General features: G+C 47.3%; 1 protein-coding gene across 1 annotated transcript; it reads right to left on the bottom strand.

Annotated features, from left to right (window-relative positions):
- Nucleotides 1–283: 283 nt before the first annotated feature.
- On the bottom strand, nucleotides 284–20,388 carry DDX59 (DEAD-box helicase 59). The gene is made up of 7 exons (XM_024749669.1): nucleotides 19,579–20,388; nucleotides 18,338–18,505; nucleotides 15,369–15,458; nucleotides 7,690–7,941; nucleotides 6,302–6,454; nucleotides 5,658–5,786; nucleotides 284–796 (listed from the first exon to the last, which is right to left on the bottom strand). The coding sequence occupies exons 1-7, from the start codon at nucleotides 20,386–20,388 to the stop codon at nucleotides 533–535; spliced, it is 1,866 nt and encodes a 621-aa protein (XP_024605437.1). The 3' UTR covers nucleotides 284–532.
- Between the last annotated feature and the right edge of the window lie 1,386 nt (nucleotides 20,389–21,774).

Raw genomic sequence — 21,774 nt, forward strand, 5'->3', positions numbered from 1 at the left:
AGCAGCCCACATCAGATGTAAAATAAATTTACGTTTATCTAGCCGAAAGGAAAACGGAGAGAGAAAACAGATATTTAACATTTCTTTCAAAGGGGGCACTGACCATTTCTTCCATTTTTTATCATTTACTTTTCTCCAATATTCATTGATTCAACAATAATCCAGGTGCCAATGTGCGTGCAGCACAGTGGATATAAAACAGAAGAATCACCATCTGAGTCACGATGTGTGGGTTTCTGGTTCTGATGATAGCTACGAGGAATCTTTATTGAAAAAAAAGGACTTTTTCCAGAGAGAAGAAATTTTTACTCCATTTAGTAATTCACTTTCGGTGGTTGTTTTTAATTTATGAAAATTAAAAAGGAAAATAAATACAATATTGCTGTATAAATTTGAGAATCTATTAAAACTTTTTACATCATGTTAACTTTTTGTTTCATGTGCATGTCACATTCATCGAACCATCCAGGAATAATGTACAGAAATTTCACTGACAATATGCAAAAAAAATTATTCAACGTGGTATCATAAATCATTTTTGAGAATTACTTTTATCATGTTTTCTAATAATGTCCATGAGATTAGCTCCCGTAACCAGATCATTCTGCATCTGTTTATCCTTCTGCTGCTCCTTTCTCCTCTGGTCGTGAAGGTAAGGGGAATTTAACAACTGGGGGGGGAGAAGGGACCCTGTGGGTTTCACTCGTTTTGCAATATCCCAGAAGAGTCTTTTCGAGTTGTTATTGATGAAAGTAATCGCTGTTCCATTCTGACCTAATCTCCCCACTCTTCCAACCTGAAATGAAACGCAAAGGACATTTTCAAAATGTTCACATAGAATCTTGATGTCTCTTGAAAGAAAACAATGGCTAGTATTTACAGAAGCTTCACTAAGATGAACATTTGCTCAGAGAGCATTTTTTGGGCTGTTCACCTCAATATACTTGTGAGATCAATTTAGTGGGCTGCCACTAGCGTAGTGTTTAAGGAAACAACCCAAATAGAAAGTAAGAGAATAAAAATAGAAAAGTGAGTATTGTTTGTGAAACCTGTGTTCCAGTTATGCGCGTGTGTGCGTATGTGTGCATGTTTGTATGTACGTGTAGGGGGTAAGGAGGCAAAGATATTTCTTATTGTGAGTGGGTTAAGGTAGAAACGTTTTGAAAGCTATTGCATTAAGAGCAAAAGGACTGTATCTCCTTTATAGTACTTAAGTGCCTTGAAATGTGAGACTGAAGCAAGTCCGTTTTTGCATAAAGTTATTTCTCATTTTGACAGAGTTAAACAGACACAAATTTGTGGAGACCCGTGAGAAGGAACAAAACATGTCTCCAAATATACTGAGACACTCTTCAGAAGGGAGGGAAATACACAATCATGGTCAATTTCTGCTCCTTAATTGAAACGGAGAACTTAAAGTATACTCAGATTATCTAAATGAGTGGATAGTTCCCGCCAATAGACAGAACATTCTTAACGCCATAAAAGAAGAAACTTCTAAAAAAGCTGGAAGGGGTGTGGCCTGCAGAGAATGAGACTGGGGAGAAATAAGGGGGAGATGCTGTTTTTCCGTATCAGCTTTTGTTTTTACCTGATTTATTTACCTTACTGAGTTGTTTCAATAAAACTAAAAATTAATACCTGCAACTCACAGAATGGGAGAAAATATCCGCAAATCATGTTTCTGATAAGGGTCTCTAGAACATATAAAGAACTTTTACAACTCAAAAGGACAACCCAATTTAAAAGCAAAGGATTTAAGCAGACATTCCTCCAAAGGTATACAAGTGGCCAATGAGTACATGAAATGATGTGCGACGTCATTAGTCATTAGGGAAAGGCAAATCCAAAACACTTCATATCCATGAACCTGGCTATAATAAAAAAAAGAACGTAAAAGTCGATGAGAATATGGAGAAAAGGGAACACTTATACTTTGCTGGTGGGAATGTAAAATATGAAGCTACATGGGAAAACAGTCTGGTGGTTCCCCAAGGTGTTCAACATGGACCCAGCAATTCCATTCCTACGTTTATGTCCAACAGAGATGAAAACACATGTCCACACAAAAACATGGCCTTGGGCATTCACAGCATTATTCATAGTAGCCAGAAAGTGGAAACAACCTAAACGTCTAGCAACCGATGAATGGATGGACAAATACGGTATATCCTTACAATGGGATATTATTTGTCAATAAAATACTACAACAATGTGTGGACCTTGAAAACATTATGCTAAGTGAAAGAAGCAAGTCACAAAAGACCACATACCGTATGATTCCATTTACATGAAATGTCCAGAAGACATAAATCTACCGAGTACAGTCGCGGTTGCCTGAGAATGAGGGTTTGTGCATGTGATGAGGAACTGGGGTGACTGCGGAGGGGCGAGGGGTTTCTTTTGGGGGCGATGAAAATTTTCTAAAATCAATTATACGGATGGCTGCACCACTCTGTGGATATACTAAAAACCAATGAACTTGAAATTGGCGAATTGTATAGCACGTGGATTACATCTGAGATGTAATTTATACTAGATACAGTTATACTGAGATAAAAAGCAGTTAAAAATTAACTGCAACGGTCTCCAAATTCTAAAAGATATCTAGGAAGTTCCCTGGCGGTCCAGTGGTTAGGACCCGGCGCTCTCACTGCTGTGGGCCTGGGTTCAATCCCCGGTCGGGGAGCTAAGATCCCACAAAGCCACGCAGCCCGGCCAAAGACAGCTAATGCTAACAATACAGGATTATTTCTCCAGAAGCTTACCACCCCTGAAATTAAAAATCAGACACGTGGGAATACTGACTATAATTTTGAATACCCGTATCATTTAACCCAGCCGTTCTCCCACTAGGAATTTCTCTTACAGATGCACTTGCAGGAGAGGCCCAGGGAGCTGTGTATACAGGTGTTCACTGCAGCATTAATAACAAAACACTGGAAACGTCGGATTGTCCAGCAGTGAAGGATTTGTTAAAGAAATTACAGGACATCCATATAACACATTCCCATGCAGCCACGAAAATAGAACGAGCCAGATTCCACAAGGAAAAACATCTAAAGAGCCCAGAACAGTGCCTGGCATTAGGCTCAGCACTCAATACGTATCAACACTTATTCGATGGCACCTAGTGTGTGTGCTGATAAGGAAAACTGTCTAAGGTCTCTTTAATAAAGAAAGAAGGCACAGACAGACGAAGGCATAAAGATGTGGTACAAATACACAACGGAATACTCCTCAGCCATAAAAAAGAATGAAATTGTGCCATTTGCAGCAACGTGGATGGACCTAGAGAGATGATCATACTAAGTGAGTCAGACAGAGAAAGACAAATGTCATATGATGTCACTCGTATGTGGAATCTAAAAAAAAACAAAACAAAAAAATACAAAGGAATTTATTTCCAAAACAGAGAGACTCACAGACATAGAAAACAAACTTATGGTTACTAAAGGGGAAAGGGGGAGTGGGATGAGGGATAAATTAGGAGTTTGGGATTAATAGATACTCACTACTATATATAAAATAAATAAAAAACAAGGACCTACTATATAGCACACAGAACTCTAATCAATATTAGGTAATAACCTGTAGGGGAAAACAATCTGAAGAATATATTATTTACACACACACACACACACACACACACACACAGAGCTGAATCGCTGTGCTGTAGACCTAAACTAACATGATATTGTTAATCAACTAAACTTCAATAAAACAAATATATTTCCTCGTTAAAAAAAGAAAAAGAAAGAAGGCACAGAATAGAGGGTATAAGATGGTCCCATTTATGTGGAAGGTGTGACAGGGCATGCACATCACATCTGTATATATGCACACACGCATGCATTTACCGTTTCTGCAGTGTTAACTGGGGGAACCACTCAAAGGTAGGAGGGCTTCCTTGAAAAGACTTACCTTTCACTTTATATCTTTCGTTATTTGCGTGCTTTGTTATCGTGTGTATGTGTACTTTGATGATTGAAACAAACAAAAAACACCCAAATACAGAACTACAAAAGCAGAAGAACCTGTGGCCCCTCTGAGGAGAGGCACGCAGCTCTGCACCTGTCAGCATCCCCGAGGCACGCTGCCTGTATTACAGTGGGTGCAGCCTGATAACTGCCAGCCACAGGGCTGGCCTGGGGAGTGCAAGAGACGGGTACATAGGTATAACCAGCATGTTCCATGTAACAAGCAAAGAAGCTTCTTAAGTATTTTAATACTCTAGACAGATTTCTAGCCGAAATTATTATTTTTTTCTTTTTAATTAATTAATTAATTAATTTTTGGCTGCGTCGGGTCTTCGTTGCTGCATGCAGGCTTTCTCTAGTTGCAGCGAGGGGGGCTACTCTTCGTTGAGGTGTGCAGGCTTCTCACTGCGGTGTCTTCTCTTGTTGCAGAGCACAGGCTCAGTAGTTGTGGCTCGCGGGCTTAGTTGCTTCGCAGCACGTGGGATCTTCCCAGACCAGGGCTCTAACCCGAGTCCCCTGCACCAGCAGGCGGATTCTTAACCACTGCACCACCTGGGAAGTCCCATCCAAAAATCATTAAATTGAAAGTTTGGGGCTTCCCTGGTGGCGCAGTGGTTGAGAGTCCGCCTGCCGATGCAGGGGACACGGGTTCGTGCCCCGGTCCGGGAAGATCCCACATGCCGTGGAGCGGCTGGGCCCGTGAGCCATGGCCGCTGAGCCTGTGCGTCCGGAGCCTGTGCTCCGCAACGGGAGAGGCCACAGCAGTGAGAGGCCCACGTACCGCAAAAAAAAAAATTGAAAGTTTGGAAGAAAATAAAGTTTAGTTACATGAACAGTCAGCTCCTGTGGAATAGTCAAATCCCTGAGGCACGGGTAAATGAGGTGGTACCAAAAAAAAAAAAAGAAAAGAAAGAAAGGGAAAAAGAGAGAGCGAGCGAGAAGGAGGGAGAGAGAGAGCAGACTGCTAGATTATTAAGTCTTATGAAAAATAAAGCAACAACTCAGTAAGGGCGCTACAGGCATTTCAGTGGGCAACTTCAGTAAATGTGACATTCAGAGGTGATTCTAAGAACATCAGAGAAAGGCTTTACTTGAAGAGTCTGTAAGTGATGCCGGAGAAGGAAGACAGGTAGCGGTCAGTGAGATAACGTGGAGCTCAGAGAGGCTTTATTTCTGAGAGAAAGAAGAGCTGCTGTTATCTCTGGCAGCAAAGGAAAGGAACCAAACTCTGAAAGGTGAAAGTCTAGAGCGAATAAGGGTATGAAGAGGAGATGAAGACATGATTCCTAAAAAAACAAACACTTCAGCAGATCGACTTTATTTTGGCCAGATGCAGCAACTTAAAACAACCTTTTTAAACAAAGCCCTCTTTTTCTGCTTATAAAAGCCATTTAATATACTCACTAAGAAAACAAAAAATATAAAGAAAATTAAACTACACCAAAAGCTAATCACTTAAATTTTTTAAGTAAATGTTTTAGTTTTTTATTTCCAACTGATTTTTAATGCATTCTACGCATCCATACAGTTGTGAAAAACATAATTTAGTTTATATATTTTAAAAGCAAAAATACATGCAGTTTTACGCCCTGCTTTCTTTTAACTTCCCATTATAACGACAATGCCTTGCATAAGAAAATTCAAGAGCAGAACGGTGGTAACGTATAAAATCTCTACCTGATGCACGTACTCATCCATGCTGGGAGGCATGTCGAAATTGACAACCAGCTTGACGCTGACCAAGTCCAGGCCTCTTCCTAGGACCCCCGTGCTCACGACAACTTCATAGTCTCCTTCAAGTAAACCCTTTCCAAAACAGCAACAAAATTCATTATTGAGGATTTTTCTTGAGTGGTTTTCTGTCGTTCAGATTATCCTTTCTTTTCTCAACACTTTCTCCAACACTGGTGTCGCGATACCTTCACAGTAAGTATAGGTCTTAGTACATCTGAGAGACATATGTAGCTTAAAGGCCTTCCGACCCCAACCCCCAATTTTTTCCAATCATTTATTCAGGCAAACCTTTTCCAAAGGTGAACTACTCTTTGCCTCAGTCCAAAGTGACCTGATTTCAGAGACAGCGGATTCTGAATGATTAATCTATTTAGTGGACAATCCCTAGGGGACAAGCTTATTGCTCCCAAAACACAGAAGGCTGAGGGAGAGAAACAATTAACTTCACACCGCTGCATGTCTGAAGTTCTCAGGGTCATTAAAAAACAAAGGTCTGCTTTAAAAAGCAGCAGATAATATGGTATCTCTTGAAAATGAGGCAAAACAGATTTACAGGAAAGAGAAGAAAACAGAACGCTGGGTGTCACCTTCAGTATGTTCTTCCTTTCCGGCTGGGACTTTTCCGAGTGCACAGAGGTGCTTTTCAGACCTGTGATTTTCTGAACGGCCTCGCTCAACAGATCTGCTCCTAGTTTGCAGTCCACAAATACTAACACTGGAGGCTTAAAGAGTTTCTTATCCTGAAACATTAAAAACACATATTTAAAATTATTGCTATAACATAATTTACAATGGGACGTTTTTCTGAGAGCATTAGTATAAGCTAGTTATCAATAGGTTTACCAACACTGCTAAGAAGGAAAAAAGGCACATTCTGTTAAAATGAGTGTTTTCTTTAAAATATGCACAAACAGAAGGCAAACAGTGTACGTCCTTCACGCTTCTGCATCACCTCATGAAAACTGCAGAAACGATTTTAAGTGCAATTTAAAATTTCCAAAATTGTTCGTAAGTCAAAATAAACCGTATTTAACTTAATACTGTATTTTTAACAACTACGCTTGTACATACCACCCACTTAACAAATTTCTGCTTCAACCAGTTACTGTTAAAAAAATCCTATTTCTCAAGGACAGAACAGCCAAGAAAGAACTTGTCTTTACCTTATATATAAAACTACTAAAAATTTTTGAAACAAAAAGAATATTCTTTGGGAATAACCTTGATATTTAAATATCTTTCTATAATAATGCGGAAAAAACCAACCTCGCGTCTATACTGCATGTTTTCACAAATAAAAATTTACTTGAACCCTAAAGAATTCTGAAGTAAGCAAAGCAATTTATTATTAAACATCTACAGCAGGTTCCCCTGAAGCTGCATCTAAAAAGCACTCTCTCGAGAACTGTGCAGACTGCTTCCCTGGTGGCCCAGTGGTTAAGAATACACCTGCCAAGGCAGGGGACACGGGTTCGAGCCCCGGTCCGGGAAGATCCCACATGCCGCGGAGCAACTAAACCCATGCGCCACAACTACTGAGCCTGTGCTCTAAAGCCTGCGAGCCACAACTACTGAGTCTGTGTGCCACAACTACTGAAGCCCGCTCACCTAGAGCCCGTGCTCCAACAAGAGAAGCCACTGCCATGAGACGCTTGAGCACCGCAACAAAGAGTAGCCCCCGCTCGCCACAACTAGAGAAAGCCTGCGCACAGCAATGAAGACCCAACACAGCCAAAAATAAATAAATAAAATAATAAATAAAGTTATTTAAAAAAAAAAAAAAAGAACTGTGGAGACTTCCCCGGCGGTCCAGTGGTTAGGACTCCATGCTTTCACTGCGGAAGGCCCGGGTTCAATCCCTGGTTGGGGAACTAAGATCCCACAAGCCGTGTGGCCAAAAAAAGGGAAAAAACCAAAAAACTGTGAAAAATGCAAGTGCAATCTACAAAGCAGGGCTGACCGCTTTGCCACTCACATTCAAGATTTCAAACAGTTTCTTCTTTTTGGCTGGTTCTTCCACCCATAACACAATCTGGCGCACGTTGGAGCAGGGCAGGTTCTTCTCCCCAGTGATGATTCTCACGGGGTCGCGCAGAAGCTGGCTGGCGAGCTGCTCTATGCTGGCTGGAATCGTGGCTGAAGCCAAAAGGGTCTGACAGTCATGAGGTACATTCTCCAAAACGTCAAGCACTTGCTGTTGAAAGCCCATCTTTAACATGGTATCAGCCTAAACAAAATCATTGTGAAGTTAGTCCTACATGAAAACCCAGGGCCACCCTAGAAAAAAAACGGATACAATTAAGAACGTAAAAAACTTAAAACTCTTTACATGGAAAAATACACCACAATGTCAAAAGCCAAAGGATTAACTGAGAAAAAAATATATTTATATAAAACTACATATTGTGTAACTATGTTTATAATGATATACAAAGATTTTTATTATGGCATTAGTAATAGTGGCCAAAACCCCCCCCACCATATACAGCCTAAATATCCAACAGGAGGAGACTTGGTAAGTAAATTATGGTAGATCCACACCATACAACACGGTGCTAACATGAAAAATGACCAGAAAGCTCTTTGTCCCTGCTAGGAGGAAAGAAGCAAAGTAGAGAACACTATGTATAACATGAGACCATTTGTGTATATACTCAGGAAAGTTAATTGCTAACTCTGGAGAGAAGACCTGTGAGCTGCGGGGGGGGAACAGTTTTATTCTTCATTTTATAGCTTTTCGCAAAGTTTGATCTTTTTTTTTCTTTTTTTTGGCCACACCGTGCAGCATGTGGGATCCCAGTTCCCCAGCCAGGGACTGAACCTGCACCCCCTGCATCAGAAGCGCAGAATTTTAACCACTGGACCGCCAGGGAAGTTCTTGAATTTTTTTTTTTTTTACCATGAACATATATTTATAATAAAATACGATTTTAAATAAACAAAAAAAATTTAATTTGGGGGTTTTCACTTCTGTATATACCTCTGCATTGCTGGTTTCTAAAAACAATGAGGGACTTCCAGTGGTTAAGAATCCGCCTTCCAACACAGGGAACGAGGGTTCGATCCCTGATTTGGGAACTAAGATCCCAAATGCCACGGGGGCCCGCGTGCCGCAACTACTGAGCCCGTGAGCCGCAACTACAGAGCCCACGTGTTCTGGAGCCCGCACACCACAACTACGGAGCCCACACGCTCTGGAGCCTGTGTGCCACAACTATAGAGAAGCCTGTGCGCTACCACGAAAGATCCCGCGTGCCGCAACTAAGACCCAACGCAGCCAAAAATAAATAAACATTAAAAAAAAATAAAAACAGGGGCTTCCCTGGTGATGCAGTGGTTGAGAGTCCGCCTGCCGATGCAGGGGACACGGGTTCATGCCCCGGTCCGGGAAGATCCCACATGCCGCAGAGCGGCTGGGCTCGTGAGCCATGGCCGCTGAGCCTGCGCGTCTGGAGCCTGTGCTCCGCAACGGGAGAGGCCACAACAGTGAGAGGCCCGCGTACCACAAAAAAATAAAATAAAATAAAATAAATAAAAACAATGAATGTATTGCTGAAAAAAAGAGAAAAAAATTTTTTAAGTTTTTAATTTTAAAATGAAGAAAAGTTAAGGCTATCTTGATTTTCAAATATAATCTGGGTGCCTATAATTTTGGAAAATAAGACATTGAATTGTTTTAGTGTCCACTAATGTGCTGTCAGTTAGACTGAAGCTTGATCACTTGTTTTAATATTATTCACTCTATGACATTTAAAAAATATGAAATTATCATGATGGGGTTTGATCCTGGCTCTACCTATGACCTCAAGCAAGTTAATGAAGAGCTTTAAGCCTTAGTTTTTCCCTTTATGAATGGAAAGGATAATAGTAACTACCTCCTGGGGCTGTGATGAGGATTAATGAGATAAAGTATATAAAGTACCAGCAAGGTCCTTCTCAGTGTTTCAACTAACTAGCAGACAGAGAGAACACACACCCACAGTGTGTCTGCAAACATCCCCACGTGCCTCAGTAATCCCACTAAGCCCCATTCATCTCAGTAGATGGCCTTGCTTCTCCTGGTTCAGAAAAAATAAGACCATGAGAAATAAACTCCTTCAGTTTCTCTTCTCACCCAAACTTCCTGGAAGAGTCCTCCAGGCCTGCGGTCTCCCTCCCCCGCCTCCCCGCCCTCCCGCCACTGTCCGGTCCAGGGCTCACCTCCCGCCCCTCACCGGCTCCTTCAGGTCTTCAATCACTCCCCAGGTGCCACATTCAACAGCCATTTTTAAGTCTTTGTCTAACTCTTTTTAAGATGCAATTATTATTATTATTTTATTTGAAGAGTATACTGCTTTCTTTTTTTAAAAAATTATTTATTATTTATTTTTGGCTGTGTTGGGTCTTCGTTTCTGTGCGAGGGCTTTCTCTAGTTGCGGCAAGCAGGGGCCACTCTTCATCGCGATGCGCGGGCCTCTCACTATCGCGGCCTCTCTTGTTGCGGAGCACAGGCTCCAGATGCGCAGGCTCAGTAGTGGTGGCTCACGGGCCTAGTTGCTCCGCGGCATGTGGGATCTTCCCGGACCAGGGCTCGAACCTGTGTCCCGTGCATTGGCAGGCAGGTTCTCAACCACCGCGCCACCAGGGAAGCCCTATTATTATTTTTAAATACTAGAAGTAATAACGTGCTCACTGTAGAAAACCTGGTAAACAAAACAAAGTAGAGAAAACCAAACTCGCCCACCATCCCACTACCCAGACACCAGCACCGCCACACTTACTATCCATGTCCTAATTGTGTCTGGAAACCCTCCCCCGCCTCCCTACAGCCACCACCCTGGCTCAAGCCCTCCCCCCTCCCTCCTGGGAACCAGCTTTCTTGCTCAAAGGCTATTCTCCACGTGGAGGATATGAGTCTGAGTATAATACACTCAGGCTTAAAATCCTTTAACGTTTCCCAGCGTCTACAGAATAATGTCTGAATTCTCAAGGCCAGGGGAAAATGACAAAGAAATACAATGACTATGGTTATTTATGGTTATTTCAATGGGAATATGGGTGTTTTTCCTCCTGTTTCTAACTTCTCTTTAATGTACGTGGATTCCTCATAGAATACAGTTGTTATTCAAACTGCAGAATGGGCCATGAAGAGCATTTTTTGAAACCACAAAATAGGACAGAATAAAACATATGAGAATAGAGAAATCACATGTCACAAGGGTAAGTATTGTTTCATGAAAGTTCTGTTTCATTTACACACACACACACACACACACACACGCCCCTACCTAAACAATATTCATGACTGGTTCCCATCTAAACTGTATTTTTTGAAAGCCATTATCAATCAGACCTTGGGAAAATCTTACTCTTTCTACACCTCAGTTTCCATTTATAAATCTATTTTCCTACCTACCTTAGAGGGATGTTAACAGATTAAAATGTGGGGGAACATGTACTTTAAAAAACCTCTTAGAATTAAAAGCACTACTTAAATTTAAGGTGATTCAAATAGTAGAGCCACTCACAATGAACACAAGGCTACTCTGAAAATCTCAGAGTCCCCGGGGGGGAGACGGCACTTGGATACAGAATAAGCATTAATAAGGTAAGAGGTGAACATAGGTGTCCCCTAATTAAACAGCAAACCTGGCCTAATTTTCTGGGGACTGTTCTTGGTGTCACCTGCATTTCTTCACTGCTCGTGATGTCCTTAATCCCAGACAATCTGACTTCCATCTCTGCCACCAAAACTTCACTCCTGAGGGTCCCCAGGCTAAACATTCACTCCACTCAGCAAACCTTAACTCGTAGCCAACGGTGACTGACAGTCCCCATTCGACGGGCATTTACTGGACGCTGGGCACCTTTCAAGGGAGCATGGTGGGAGGTGGGCACCATCGCGACCCCGCTTTACAGATGTGGAAACTGAGGCACATGACACAGTGCCCTACAACGTGGTGGAGCTGGGGTGTGGACTGGGGACCACTGGCTCCAAACCTACGTCATGAACACCAAGCTCAATGCTGTGTGCTCGACGGTGAGGAAACGGAAGGAGACCGTACCTTTCCAGAACTGATGGTCCAGAAGGGAAACTTACTATGTTCGTATCCTTGAAACACGATACAGTTAAATGACAGCACGGCACATCCTGACCAGCACTCCCTCAAGCCCTGGTCTTCCTTCCCTCCCTGGCTCTCCTTTTTCAGACAATTTCTGTACATCAATGAGCCGGTGGGCTGCGTCCCAGGCTCCCTCCGTCTCAACCCACACTCTCTCTCTCCAGGAAGCTCAACAAGTTCCAGGGCTCTGAGCACCACGGACACGTCAAAGACGCCCCAAACCTCACTCGGGGCCATAACCGCCTCCCTGGACTCAAGTGGTGGAGACTCACTGCCCACTCCGTGGCCCCTGCTGGACCTCAAGGCCCCTGAAATTTAACATGTTCAAAACAGACCGTCTCTCCCACTGCCAGACCCAGTCCTACTCCAGCAGCATCTCGGGAGACGGCACCGTCAGGCACCTCTGTTTCGTCTCTCATCATCACCCCACCTCCGATCCATCAGCAGCCCCGCAGACTCCGCTGACGTCCATGCGGACCCCTGACTCCCGCCTCGGCCGACCAGAACCCGCTCACCTCAGGCAATGAGACAGATGCCCGAGGACGTGTCACAGGTGCTCCTCCTTGGCCCAAGCCTCCCGAGACCTCCCATCACTCCAGGAGGGCGCCCACCCCGGCCCCGCCTCCCCCTCGCGCCTCCCGCAAGCCCGTCTCCCTCCCCGGACCTGCCCCACTCGCCACTTGTCCTCACCTGTCCCCCTGTGGCCGGCGGCCCTTCTCCCGCTTGGAGTCCTTCCTCCAGACGGATCTCCGCGTGGCAGCTGCTGCTCTTCAGCCCCCCAGAGGCCCCTCCCACCTGAGGGGCCCCCTCTCCTCGGGCGCCTCTGTCCCGTCACCTTGTGTACACGCCTGTGTCACAGCTCACCTCACTTTCCATCACACCCTCACAACCAAGAACAAAGGCTAGCACGGGAAAAGCCCTAATGGATTTGATAGATAAGCATTCATCATTCTCAGCACCGTGCGTCAGCAGGTAGTCCGGTCCGGTCCGTACGCCCCAAGCCTCCCTAAAGGTAAGCAGTGCAAACATTCCCGGACTCCACCCCAGACCCACGGAACCAGAGCATCCAAGCACGAGCTCCGGTTCTCCATCTCAGCCACTGGGGAAACGGCAAACAGTGCGCCTGGTCGCGGGGTGGGGCAGGGAACACACTGCAGGAGAAGGACGGTCTGCGCACGGGTCCCCGGAGCAGAGACGAGGGGGCCTGAGGTCTGCAGGGCGGCTCCAGAGGGAAGGTTCTGAGTCACGGACACGGAATGAAGGAAGAGCAGGCGGAGGGGGTGGGAGAGAATCCTCGGGACACGGGGGACGCGGAGGGTGGCAGCAGATTTTCCTAATCCTGAAGGACTGTCAGACTTCCGGCCTGACCATTCCTGTGTCCGGCCCCCTCCCCCCGCCCCCGAACAGAAAGACAGTGGCCCCTCTCCCCAAGGACATCATTTGTTCCCGGTTCCCTCTGGGCTCTCAGACCACCTCTCTGTTCGCTGACTTGTCTTCAGCTGCAGAAGGCAGAGCCTCAGCCCACTGCTCGTCTCTCTCAACTTCCTCCTCGGAGAAGCCAGCATGTCCCGTGGACTCTCACGCATGGGTCTGGTACCTGCCCCTTCATCCAGCACCCACGTGAGATTCCACATCTCCAAAACCAACTCGAGTGTGTCTACCAGGCCCCAGCCCGTCCCCGTGGGCCCTAAATCAAGGCACACCCCACCCACCTTCGTCCTCCTGCGTGTCCGGTCATCACACGACCCGTAAGTGATTCACTGTGACCCTCAGGCGAACCCCGACGCCTGCCTCCAGTCCGTCCCCGACCCTCCCCCCTCTTCTGGGCCGATGGCTGGCTTTCTTCTTCCTCCTCTAATTCCCCAGCATGGGCAGCAGACCTCGTAAGCCACCACTTCCCACGTGGCACACCCGCCCGTCTCTCCCGCCGGCCCCGCACACGTGCACTGCCCGACCCGTGCACTGACCGACCCGACGGAGTCTGCTCGCCTTAGCCTCTTCACCTGGGACGCTGGATGCATCCTCTAATCTTCTAAATCCATTTCCCTCTTCCGAGGCTCAGGTCAAGTCCCGTGACCTCTGAGAAGCCAACGCGCCAACCCTCATTTCTCCTCCTGAACCCTGAGCACATACACGGTCCTACTGACAGCTTGCATCGGGGGAGGGCAAACCTCGGCTCTCGGGACGAATTCAGACCTTCGCCTGCTCTTGTGAACAGGGCACCTTGTAGGCTTGGAGGGTGTTTGCGGCTTCTTTGTGACGCCACCCATCTCACCCAGGGCTCGTCCCCTGCACCCAAAGGGCCCCTCTGTACTGACTTCAGTTTCAGTATGTGACTGATTATGCTGTTGACCGGCTCCTCTCCCCGACCACACAGGAGCCACGTCCCCAGTCACCGAGGAGCTGGGCCTCGGTGCACTTCTGCCGGACAGCACTCCTCGGGCACCATCACCTCGAGCGCAGCCCTGGGGTGCCCCGGAAACCTTGTTAATGTAAGAAAACGAAAATGCTCTGAAGAGAGGGGGGCATGAATAAATTCTCTACAAGGATCACCCTCGGGGAGGGGAAACCTAAGGACACGGGCTTATCCACAGGGGAAACCCAGCCACACGCTCAGGGTGGCGGTAAGGACGAGAATCCAATGCAACACGTCAGGTCCCCCAAAGGCCGGGCCAGGAAAACGCTGACTTAGCAGCACTTTCTAAAGGACTGGATATTATTTTACATTTATACGGGACTTTTCAGTGCGAGACGTTTTCACAACCACTACTCTTCCTTGCCACGACTCTGGAAAATGAAATGACTTGCCCAAGGTCTCACGGCAGGCGCAGTACAGGCTCAAACCCCCGTCTTCTGGGTCTTGGCTGTGTTGCGGCCACACCCTCTGCTGTCCCGAGGCTACTCCCTGGTGCCACAGACGCAGGCCAGGTTGCTGTCACTGGTCAGCACTGATCACTGCTGGGTAGGCCCAAGCCTCTGCCTCGTCACAGCCAGCGGAACGAGCGCGCAGGCAGGACAGCCGTGCCCCACCCCCCACCCGTCCGGTTGGTACGTGATGGATTACCATCAAATAATAACACATTTACTTATTAAGCAAGCCCAAAGTATAAAAATGCCTATTTGCTCTATGCAACACAGAAAATCACAACCACAGACACCTGCGTCCACATAGAAAAAAATAAGCTCCTCCAACTAGGCATCATTAGCTACTTCCAAAATTCCCATTGAGAGTTATTTGCCACTGATTTCTTTCTTTTTTTGTAGACAAATGACACCCAGCATGTTTAAAAAAACTTAACACTTGAGAATACAGTATACCTGTTAAGTTTACATTTTCAATCAATTAGGACAAGACAGTGGTGGTTTAATTTTAGTGTAGCTGCAGTGCTACACAAGAATCAGCTTAAGAACCACTATTGCAAATTAAAAAAAAAATCCCTGAATTGTTTTCCTTTGGGAGAGAAAATGCCTGAAAATATACAATGCAATTATATAGCCATAATGTGCTTTTCACAGATTATATAAAACTCCGTTTTTAAACACCACTACTTACTTCATCCACTACTACAATTTTTATACCGCCAAGTTCTACAGCGCCCTGCTTTATTATATCCAGAAGTCGCCCAGGAGTTGCTATGATAACCTGAACGAAAGAGAAAAGGCAAATTAGAAAGTTCGATCGCGTTCATTCACTCACGTACTCCTTCATTCTACACTTACTGAGTGGCCAACGCGTGCCAGACTCTGGTGTAAGTACTCGGAACTCGATGATGAGTAAGTCAGACTTGGTCTCTGCTCTCGTGAAAGTCATGACACTAAGGAAGAAACAGAGCCAACACGTGCTTGCGAGAATCACGACAGGGTGTTGTCAGTGGAGGGATGTACTCAGTGCCGCTAAAACACAAGCCAACACCCACGGGAGTAGTGGGAGTGAGCACGACCGGCAGGTCCAGGGAGAGGGAAGGGCATCGTGACCAGTGAGCTCGGAGGCGGGGAGGCTGGCGTGGGTGGAGGGGGGAGAAGGCGGCTGAGGCCTGAGAACCTGGCAGGGCCCACGCTGGGAGGGCCTTACGAGCACGCTCACCGCTATCCGGCTCCGTGAACAAGTGCAAACTCCTTGCCCTCTCTGGGCCTGCTATTCCACTTTTAAATTACGAGGCTGGGTACAATGAACTCTAAGGTCACTCAAGGGTCTTAACAGTTTTATCATATATTAGCTGAAGTTGTGGTTAAAAGTAGGGGCTTAGTGAAACTTCAGCAGGAACCGTGGCTCCAGCATTTAATAACGGTGTGAGTCTCTGTTCTCCCGTTGTAAGATGGAAATGCTAAAAAGTATCATGGGGATTATATGAGACAGTGTCGGGATAACTCTGGTGGAGTTACAGATGACCTCCTACGTTCAGCTGTACCCACTTTTCCAGTCCACACCCGCACGGTGGTAACATCGCCGCGGATGATAAAAGGTCTGTATCCCCAGAACACAGGGTTTGGCGTGGGTACTTCAGACATCCACAGATATCAAGTCAATTTTAATTACTTTGACTTGAGTTCACTCCTTCTCTTCCATTTTCCCCTCCGACGGTTTGGAAGTTATCAACTTTTTTTCATTCTTTGAGTGCTTCGCCTTGAATGTCGACAAATCTATAACTTAATATAAAGTTAACCGGCACTTTTAGCTTGTTCTTGAAAGATCCAGGGCGCTGCTTTACCGCGATCGCATCTCGCCTGCCCTTACACGCTGTGGGATGGTATTCACCCCATTATTTTGAAATCACAGCTTGTGCCTGGTCACTGTTCGCTTGGCCTGTGTTTGTTTAGCTTCGGCCACACACTTACTGCCGACTTTGCACCAGCTTCCTTCCACCCCCCACCTTCCTCTCTGGAATCTTCTTTATCGGCAGAGGGCTTCCTCCAGAAGTTCCTTTAGATGGTCCACTGGCAATACACTCTCGGTTTTGTTTATCTGAGTAGGCCTTCGTCTTGTCCTTACTCTTGAAATATAGCTCTGCCGAGCACACAGACGCTTCAGCTGCTTTTCCTCCCAGAGGGTAGGTGTCTGTGAGTCCTGGCCCGGGCGGCAGCGGGTGCGGCAGCCGGGCGAGGAGGGGTGAGGCCGTGTAGGGCAGAGTCCAGGGAGGAAGGCATCGCTGTGAGGGAGGGACACTGGTGACATGCCGGGGGATGGGGCAGATAAATAACTACATAAAGGAAAAGGGATGGCAGGTTTCTCATCGTCAGAGCTACCAACGTGGAAACAGAAAACGTAAAAGGAACCTTGTGATGAATGAGAACTGGAAATATCAACATGAACTCATGGTCTCGGATAGGCTGAGGTCCCAGAAGCAATGACAGTCCAACAGCAAGGAGCCCGGTAGAGCCCAGGTCTCGGTTTCTGAAGACTGTTCTCCACACCAAAGGAGCCAGGGCTCCGTGGAGAGAGTTCCAGGGCCGAGGCCAGGATAGAACGAGGTAAGTACGGAACATCTTCTTTAGATGGAAAGTAAGAAAGTAGTCAAAGAATGATAAGGATATGATAAAAGGACACAGAAACTGACTGGAAGGTGCTTCCACTGGTCAAACAGATTATACCCCTGTAAAAAAAACAGGGAACCATGAGTCCGTACTGATATAAAAAAGTAAATAAGTGGAAAGTTTGGGGAAGCTCAATAAATTTACAACCTGAAAGTACTCCCCTTAAAATACTTATTCAACACAAAGGGTACAAACAAACTCTACAGTTTTAACTTGACAGATAAAAGCACCAGTAAAAGGACAAACTGAAACTGTGTGCCATCTAAAAGGATATAATGAAAAGAAAAGCATCTCTTCTGTGATGATCTGTTAAAGAACTAAATTCAAGACCCATAACCTGAATCTAATGAGTTCAGGGCTGTTCTTCCAAGTAAGCGGCTTACAATCCTTAAACAGTGCCAAGATCCCGAGAAAAAAGGAAAGATCGGTTCCAAACTGAAGACACTGAGAGAGACACGACAGCTACAAGCAACGAAAGACTCTGAACTTGACGGAAAAAAGCTGACGGGACAACTAGCAAAACCTGAGTGGGGTCGGAAGCCGTGACACCAACGTTAATGCATCCCAACAGACCAGCGTGAATTTCCTGGGTCTATGACTGGATTGTGATGATGAAGGACAATGTCCTTGTTTGTAGGAATCACGCTCTAAAGTGTATCAGCCACGATCCTGAGGTAAGGCCCACCTTTCGGAGAGTCACCTTCTCAGCCGTGAAAGACGGGGTACGCCACCCCACCTCCCAGAGCAAACGCAATGATTAAAGGTGGTAAGGGCTGTGAGAACATCCAACAGCGTTGGGAAAACAAAAGGCACCTCCCTAACCTGTGCTCCTGGCCTTCCCCACAGAAAACGAACTTTAAAATTAAGGCTCACGTGGCAAGACTTTAAAGGCCACCTAAAATCACACTCTGAAGTTCCTCAGGGGGCGAAAACCCTTAGTTCCTGCATTGCTTAGGTCCTCTGCAAAGGCGTTCGGTCCAGGGAGCCCACCTGAACGCGCTGGCGCAAGCGATGGAGCTGCGGGGGGGCGGGCAGGCCCCCCACCAGGAGCGCGGTCCTCATGCGGGGCAGGCCGCTCACCAGTTCCTTGGCCTGGCGCTCTATCTGGATGGCCAGCTCCCGCGTGGGTGTGAGGATGAGCGCGGACGGCATCTTGCTCTGCAGAGATGTGAAACACACCGGCAGTGAGCTCTGCTGCTGTGGACGCAAGCCTCGAGGCAGCCCCAGGAGCACTTTTCTTTCAAAGTGGTCCCATCAGCCCACCGGCCTTCTGCTCAACCACAGAATTCTCCAAAACCAGCATAAACTGCACCCGTTTCTCACATAACACAGACAGACAATGAAAGACCCCACCAGCAGGACCAGGGAGAGGCGTCTGCTTCAATCAAGGCGGGAAAACTGAAGCTTGGCTTCCCATCGACTGGCCTGTGCGACCTCCAGCCAGCCTCCTCGGAAGAGAAACCTGCTGGTTGCCCTGAAGATCTGGGTGAAGGCTGGCATCCTACCCTCGATTTCCCCTCAGCGCTCTTGCAGATTCACTTCTTTCTTTGTCAGGAGACCTTACTTATACAAACATTCTATTTTGGTCTTCCGGTGAGTTTCGTCTATATTTTGAAAATCTAGTCTTTTATTTTTTTCTCACGTTATCTTCTACTACGCTTTAGCGTTCCAAAATTTCCTCTATCTCTTCTCCCTTCGCCTACATTTCTCACTCCTTTCCCCCCTTGCCGTCCTCCAAACCTCACAAACTCCCTAGTACTTGGCAAATAATTACTCAAAACGTCTGTTAAACTAATTATGTGCAGGAGTGCTTATAAAGCAATGAGTAAGGCAAGGTGGTATCATTTTAAGATGAAACGCAGGTCACACTTAGCGGTATATTTTGAAACTCTACAATAGTGTTCTGACTTTGGTATCAGGTTTTTCAAAACACAAAATCGAAGCAGGCTAGATTGACACAAAAATCACAGCTCACCTGGTCAAGCAGGATTTTCGCCCCAAACCCAAAGCCTGTTCCTTGAATAGAAAATGTGTTAAAAAGACAACACTTCGTAAGGAAAGCAGTATTTTAGACCTTCAATGAAGAGACTGGTTCAATATAATAAAATTTAGTTCCAGTGACTGAAGATCTAAGTACTTGGTTTCAGTTTGCAATTTTAACGTAGTTGAGGATGACACTTGGTAAACACCTTGACTGTTCTTGAGGCTCATACAGGTGACCTCTACCTTACCTGAAACAGAGCTCGCATGATGACGGGAAGCAGGAAGGCGGCCGTCTTCCCAGAGCCGGTGTCCGCGCTGGCCAGCACGTCTCGGCCCAGAAGCCCCAGGGGGACCATCTGCATCTGGATGGGGGTGGGGACCTCGTAGCCCGAGGTCTTCAGGTTGAGGTTTAAGGCCTCAGGGAAGCCACAATGCTCAAAGTCAATGATGGGCCTGGGGACGCCTGGCCCCTGAACCACGATTCCCAGCTGCCGTCTGAGGTTTTCAATCTGGTCCTCCCGAAGGTTCGAGATGAAGGCGTGCTCGGTGTAGACATACGAAGCAGGATGTGGAGCCGCTGGCTCAGAACCCGCTTTCTGTGGACCGCCCGGCGCTAACGGCGCCTCCGCACCGCGCACCTGCAGAAGGTGTTTTGCTTTACACTCCAGGCTACACACGTCTTCATCCGTCTCATTGCAGATGTACTCTCCGTAGCGCCCGCATACCACGCACACCGGCTCCCCGGGCTCGGCCTGGCGCTGCGTTTTGGAGAAGGACTTCACCGGCTCTTCGAGGAGATCGCTGTCCTGCGCCCGTTGCCCAGGTCCAGCCAGACCCCCCTCAGGCACCTGGCTGGCAGGCCCGGGGAGAGGGCACGGCTGGGCGCCGTGATGCGCCGCTAGCGCAGCTTCTTTGGTACCCGAGGCATCATCGGCTGGACCATCCCCGCCCGCACCCAGCTGGGGGTCTTCTGCTTCTGGTTTGACTTTCTTGGCTGCACAACTTCTACCATCATCGTTAGCATTCCGCCTGACTTTCAGGGATCTTGGAACAAACATCCTTCAATATTCTGTGGAAGAAATTATACACTGAGATTTATTTTACCCTCAATAAAGTCACAGATAAAGAACCCTAAGTTCATCATGTGCCCAGGTTTTGTTTCAAAAGAACAAAGAAGGCGATGCTCCCGTCAAGCTTCCCTCCCGCCCCCGCCCGAGTCCGCCGGGTGAGGACGGTTCTGTCTGCATACACCGCACACGGCTTCACACCACTGACCTCCGTCTGTGGACTGACCTGCACTTTGACATACCAGACATCACAGAAATTCTGGGGTAAACCCTTCTGTTACACGTTCACAAACGAAAACACAAAAAGAAAAAGGTCTACTTCACAACTGGAGTCTTTAAAACGAAGCCACAAGATCACTAGTAATACGTGTGCAGCAGTTATTAGGTTCCAAGGTCAGAGCTGAGCGCGAAGTACACGCGCGTGTTCTCTTACGTGGGGTCAGTTCTCACGGGGGACTCAGCACCTGGAGGCTGAGGGACTTGAAGCTCACACCTTCTCAGCGTGTGCAAGCCTCCAACCACAGCGCTTCCCATTTACAACCAAACAGGTTTTTGCAAAATGACAGCGTTTGGTAAACAGGCTTTAACCTAATTTGGGGGGCTGCCAAATACGCTAAGAAACATTTTTCTCAAAACAAAAATTCTCAGGATACATTGCCAGATTCCATTTTTCCAGAAAAATTCCAACGAAATTACAAGTGAAGGTCTAGGGTTACCACCTCAAGTCCCCGAAAAGGTCAAGGGGGTGGGGGTGGGGGGCGGCTGCACTCGAGAGGGAGCAGCTCGAAACGCAGGTCCCCGCGACGGAACAGAGGCGGAGCTGGGGGGGCTGCAGACGCGTTGCTCCAGTTCGCGCCAACGCCCCTCCCCTCCCCCTGGGCGTCGTCCCTCCCCCCGACGTCAACCCCCTCGTGCGTCGCCCGCTCCACCGCGGCTCCGCACGCAGAGGCGCATGACGTCACGGCGCTGCCATGGCCCGGGCGGAGCGCGCCGGGCACGAGGCCGGAGGTGGGGGCGGTGACAGTGACAGGGAGTGGGGGAGGGGACTGCGCAGGGGCCCGTCCCGCCGCCGCGGCTCAAAAAAAAAACGCGGCCACCCTGCAGCTGGGGAACCGTGCGGAGCGCAGATTCCACTTTTCCGACTTTTGGGATGCGCCGCTGCGCGCGGGGAAGGCGGGGCCCGACGGAGAGGCCGGAAGGGAGGGGGCGGGGGCGGGCAGTTCCGCCCGTTTTCCACGCCCCTTTCCCGGCTTCCGGCTGGTTGTAAATCCCGGGGACTGGTTGAAGCGGGCGGGTTCCGTGGGGAGGGGCGGATGTGGGGAACCTCCTGGAAAAATTCGCGTAATCTAGTGGGCGGGGCTGGAGGAAAAGAGTCAA

The sequence above is a fragment of the Neophocaena asiaeorientalis genome, unplaced genomic scaffold, assembly GCF_003031525.2.
Source record: "Neophocaena asiaeorientalis asiaeorientalis breed wild unplaced genomic scaffold, Neophocaena_asiaeorientalis_V1.1 scaffold44, whole genome shotgun sequence".
NCBI classification, from domain to species: domain Eukaryota; kingdom Metazoa; phylum Chordata; class Mammalia; order Artiodactyla; family Phocoenidae; genus Neophocaena; species Neophocaena asiaeorientalis.

Bases quoted from the DNA above. Each gene is read 5' to 3' on its own strand.
- DDX59 (XM_024749669.1), bottom strand. From the start codon at position 20,388: ATGTTTGTTCCAAGATCCCTGAAAGTCAGGCGGAATGCTAACGATGAT. The intron at 15,459-18,337 runs GTGGGCTCCCTG...TCTTTCGTTCAG, and splicing joins GCTTGCGCCAGCGCGTTCAG to GTTATCATAGCAACTCCTGG. The intron at 7,942-15,368 runs GTAAGTAGTGGT...GATTTTGTTTAG, and splicing joins AAATTGTAGTAGTGGATGAA to GCTGATACCATGTTAAAGAT.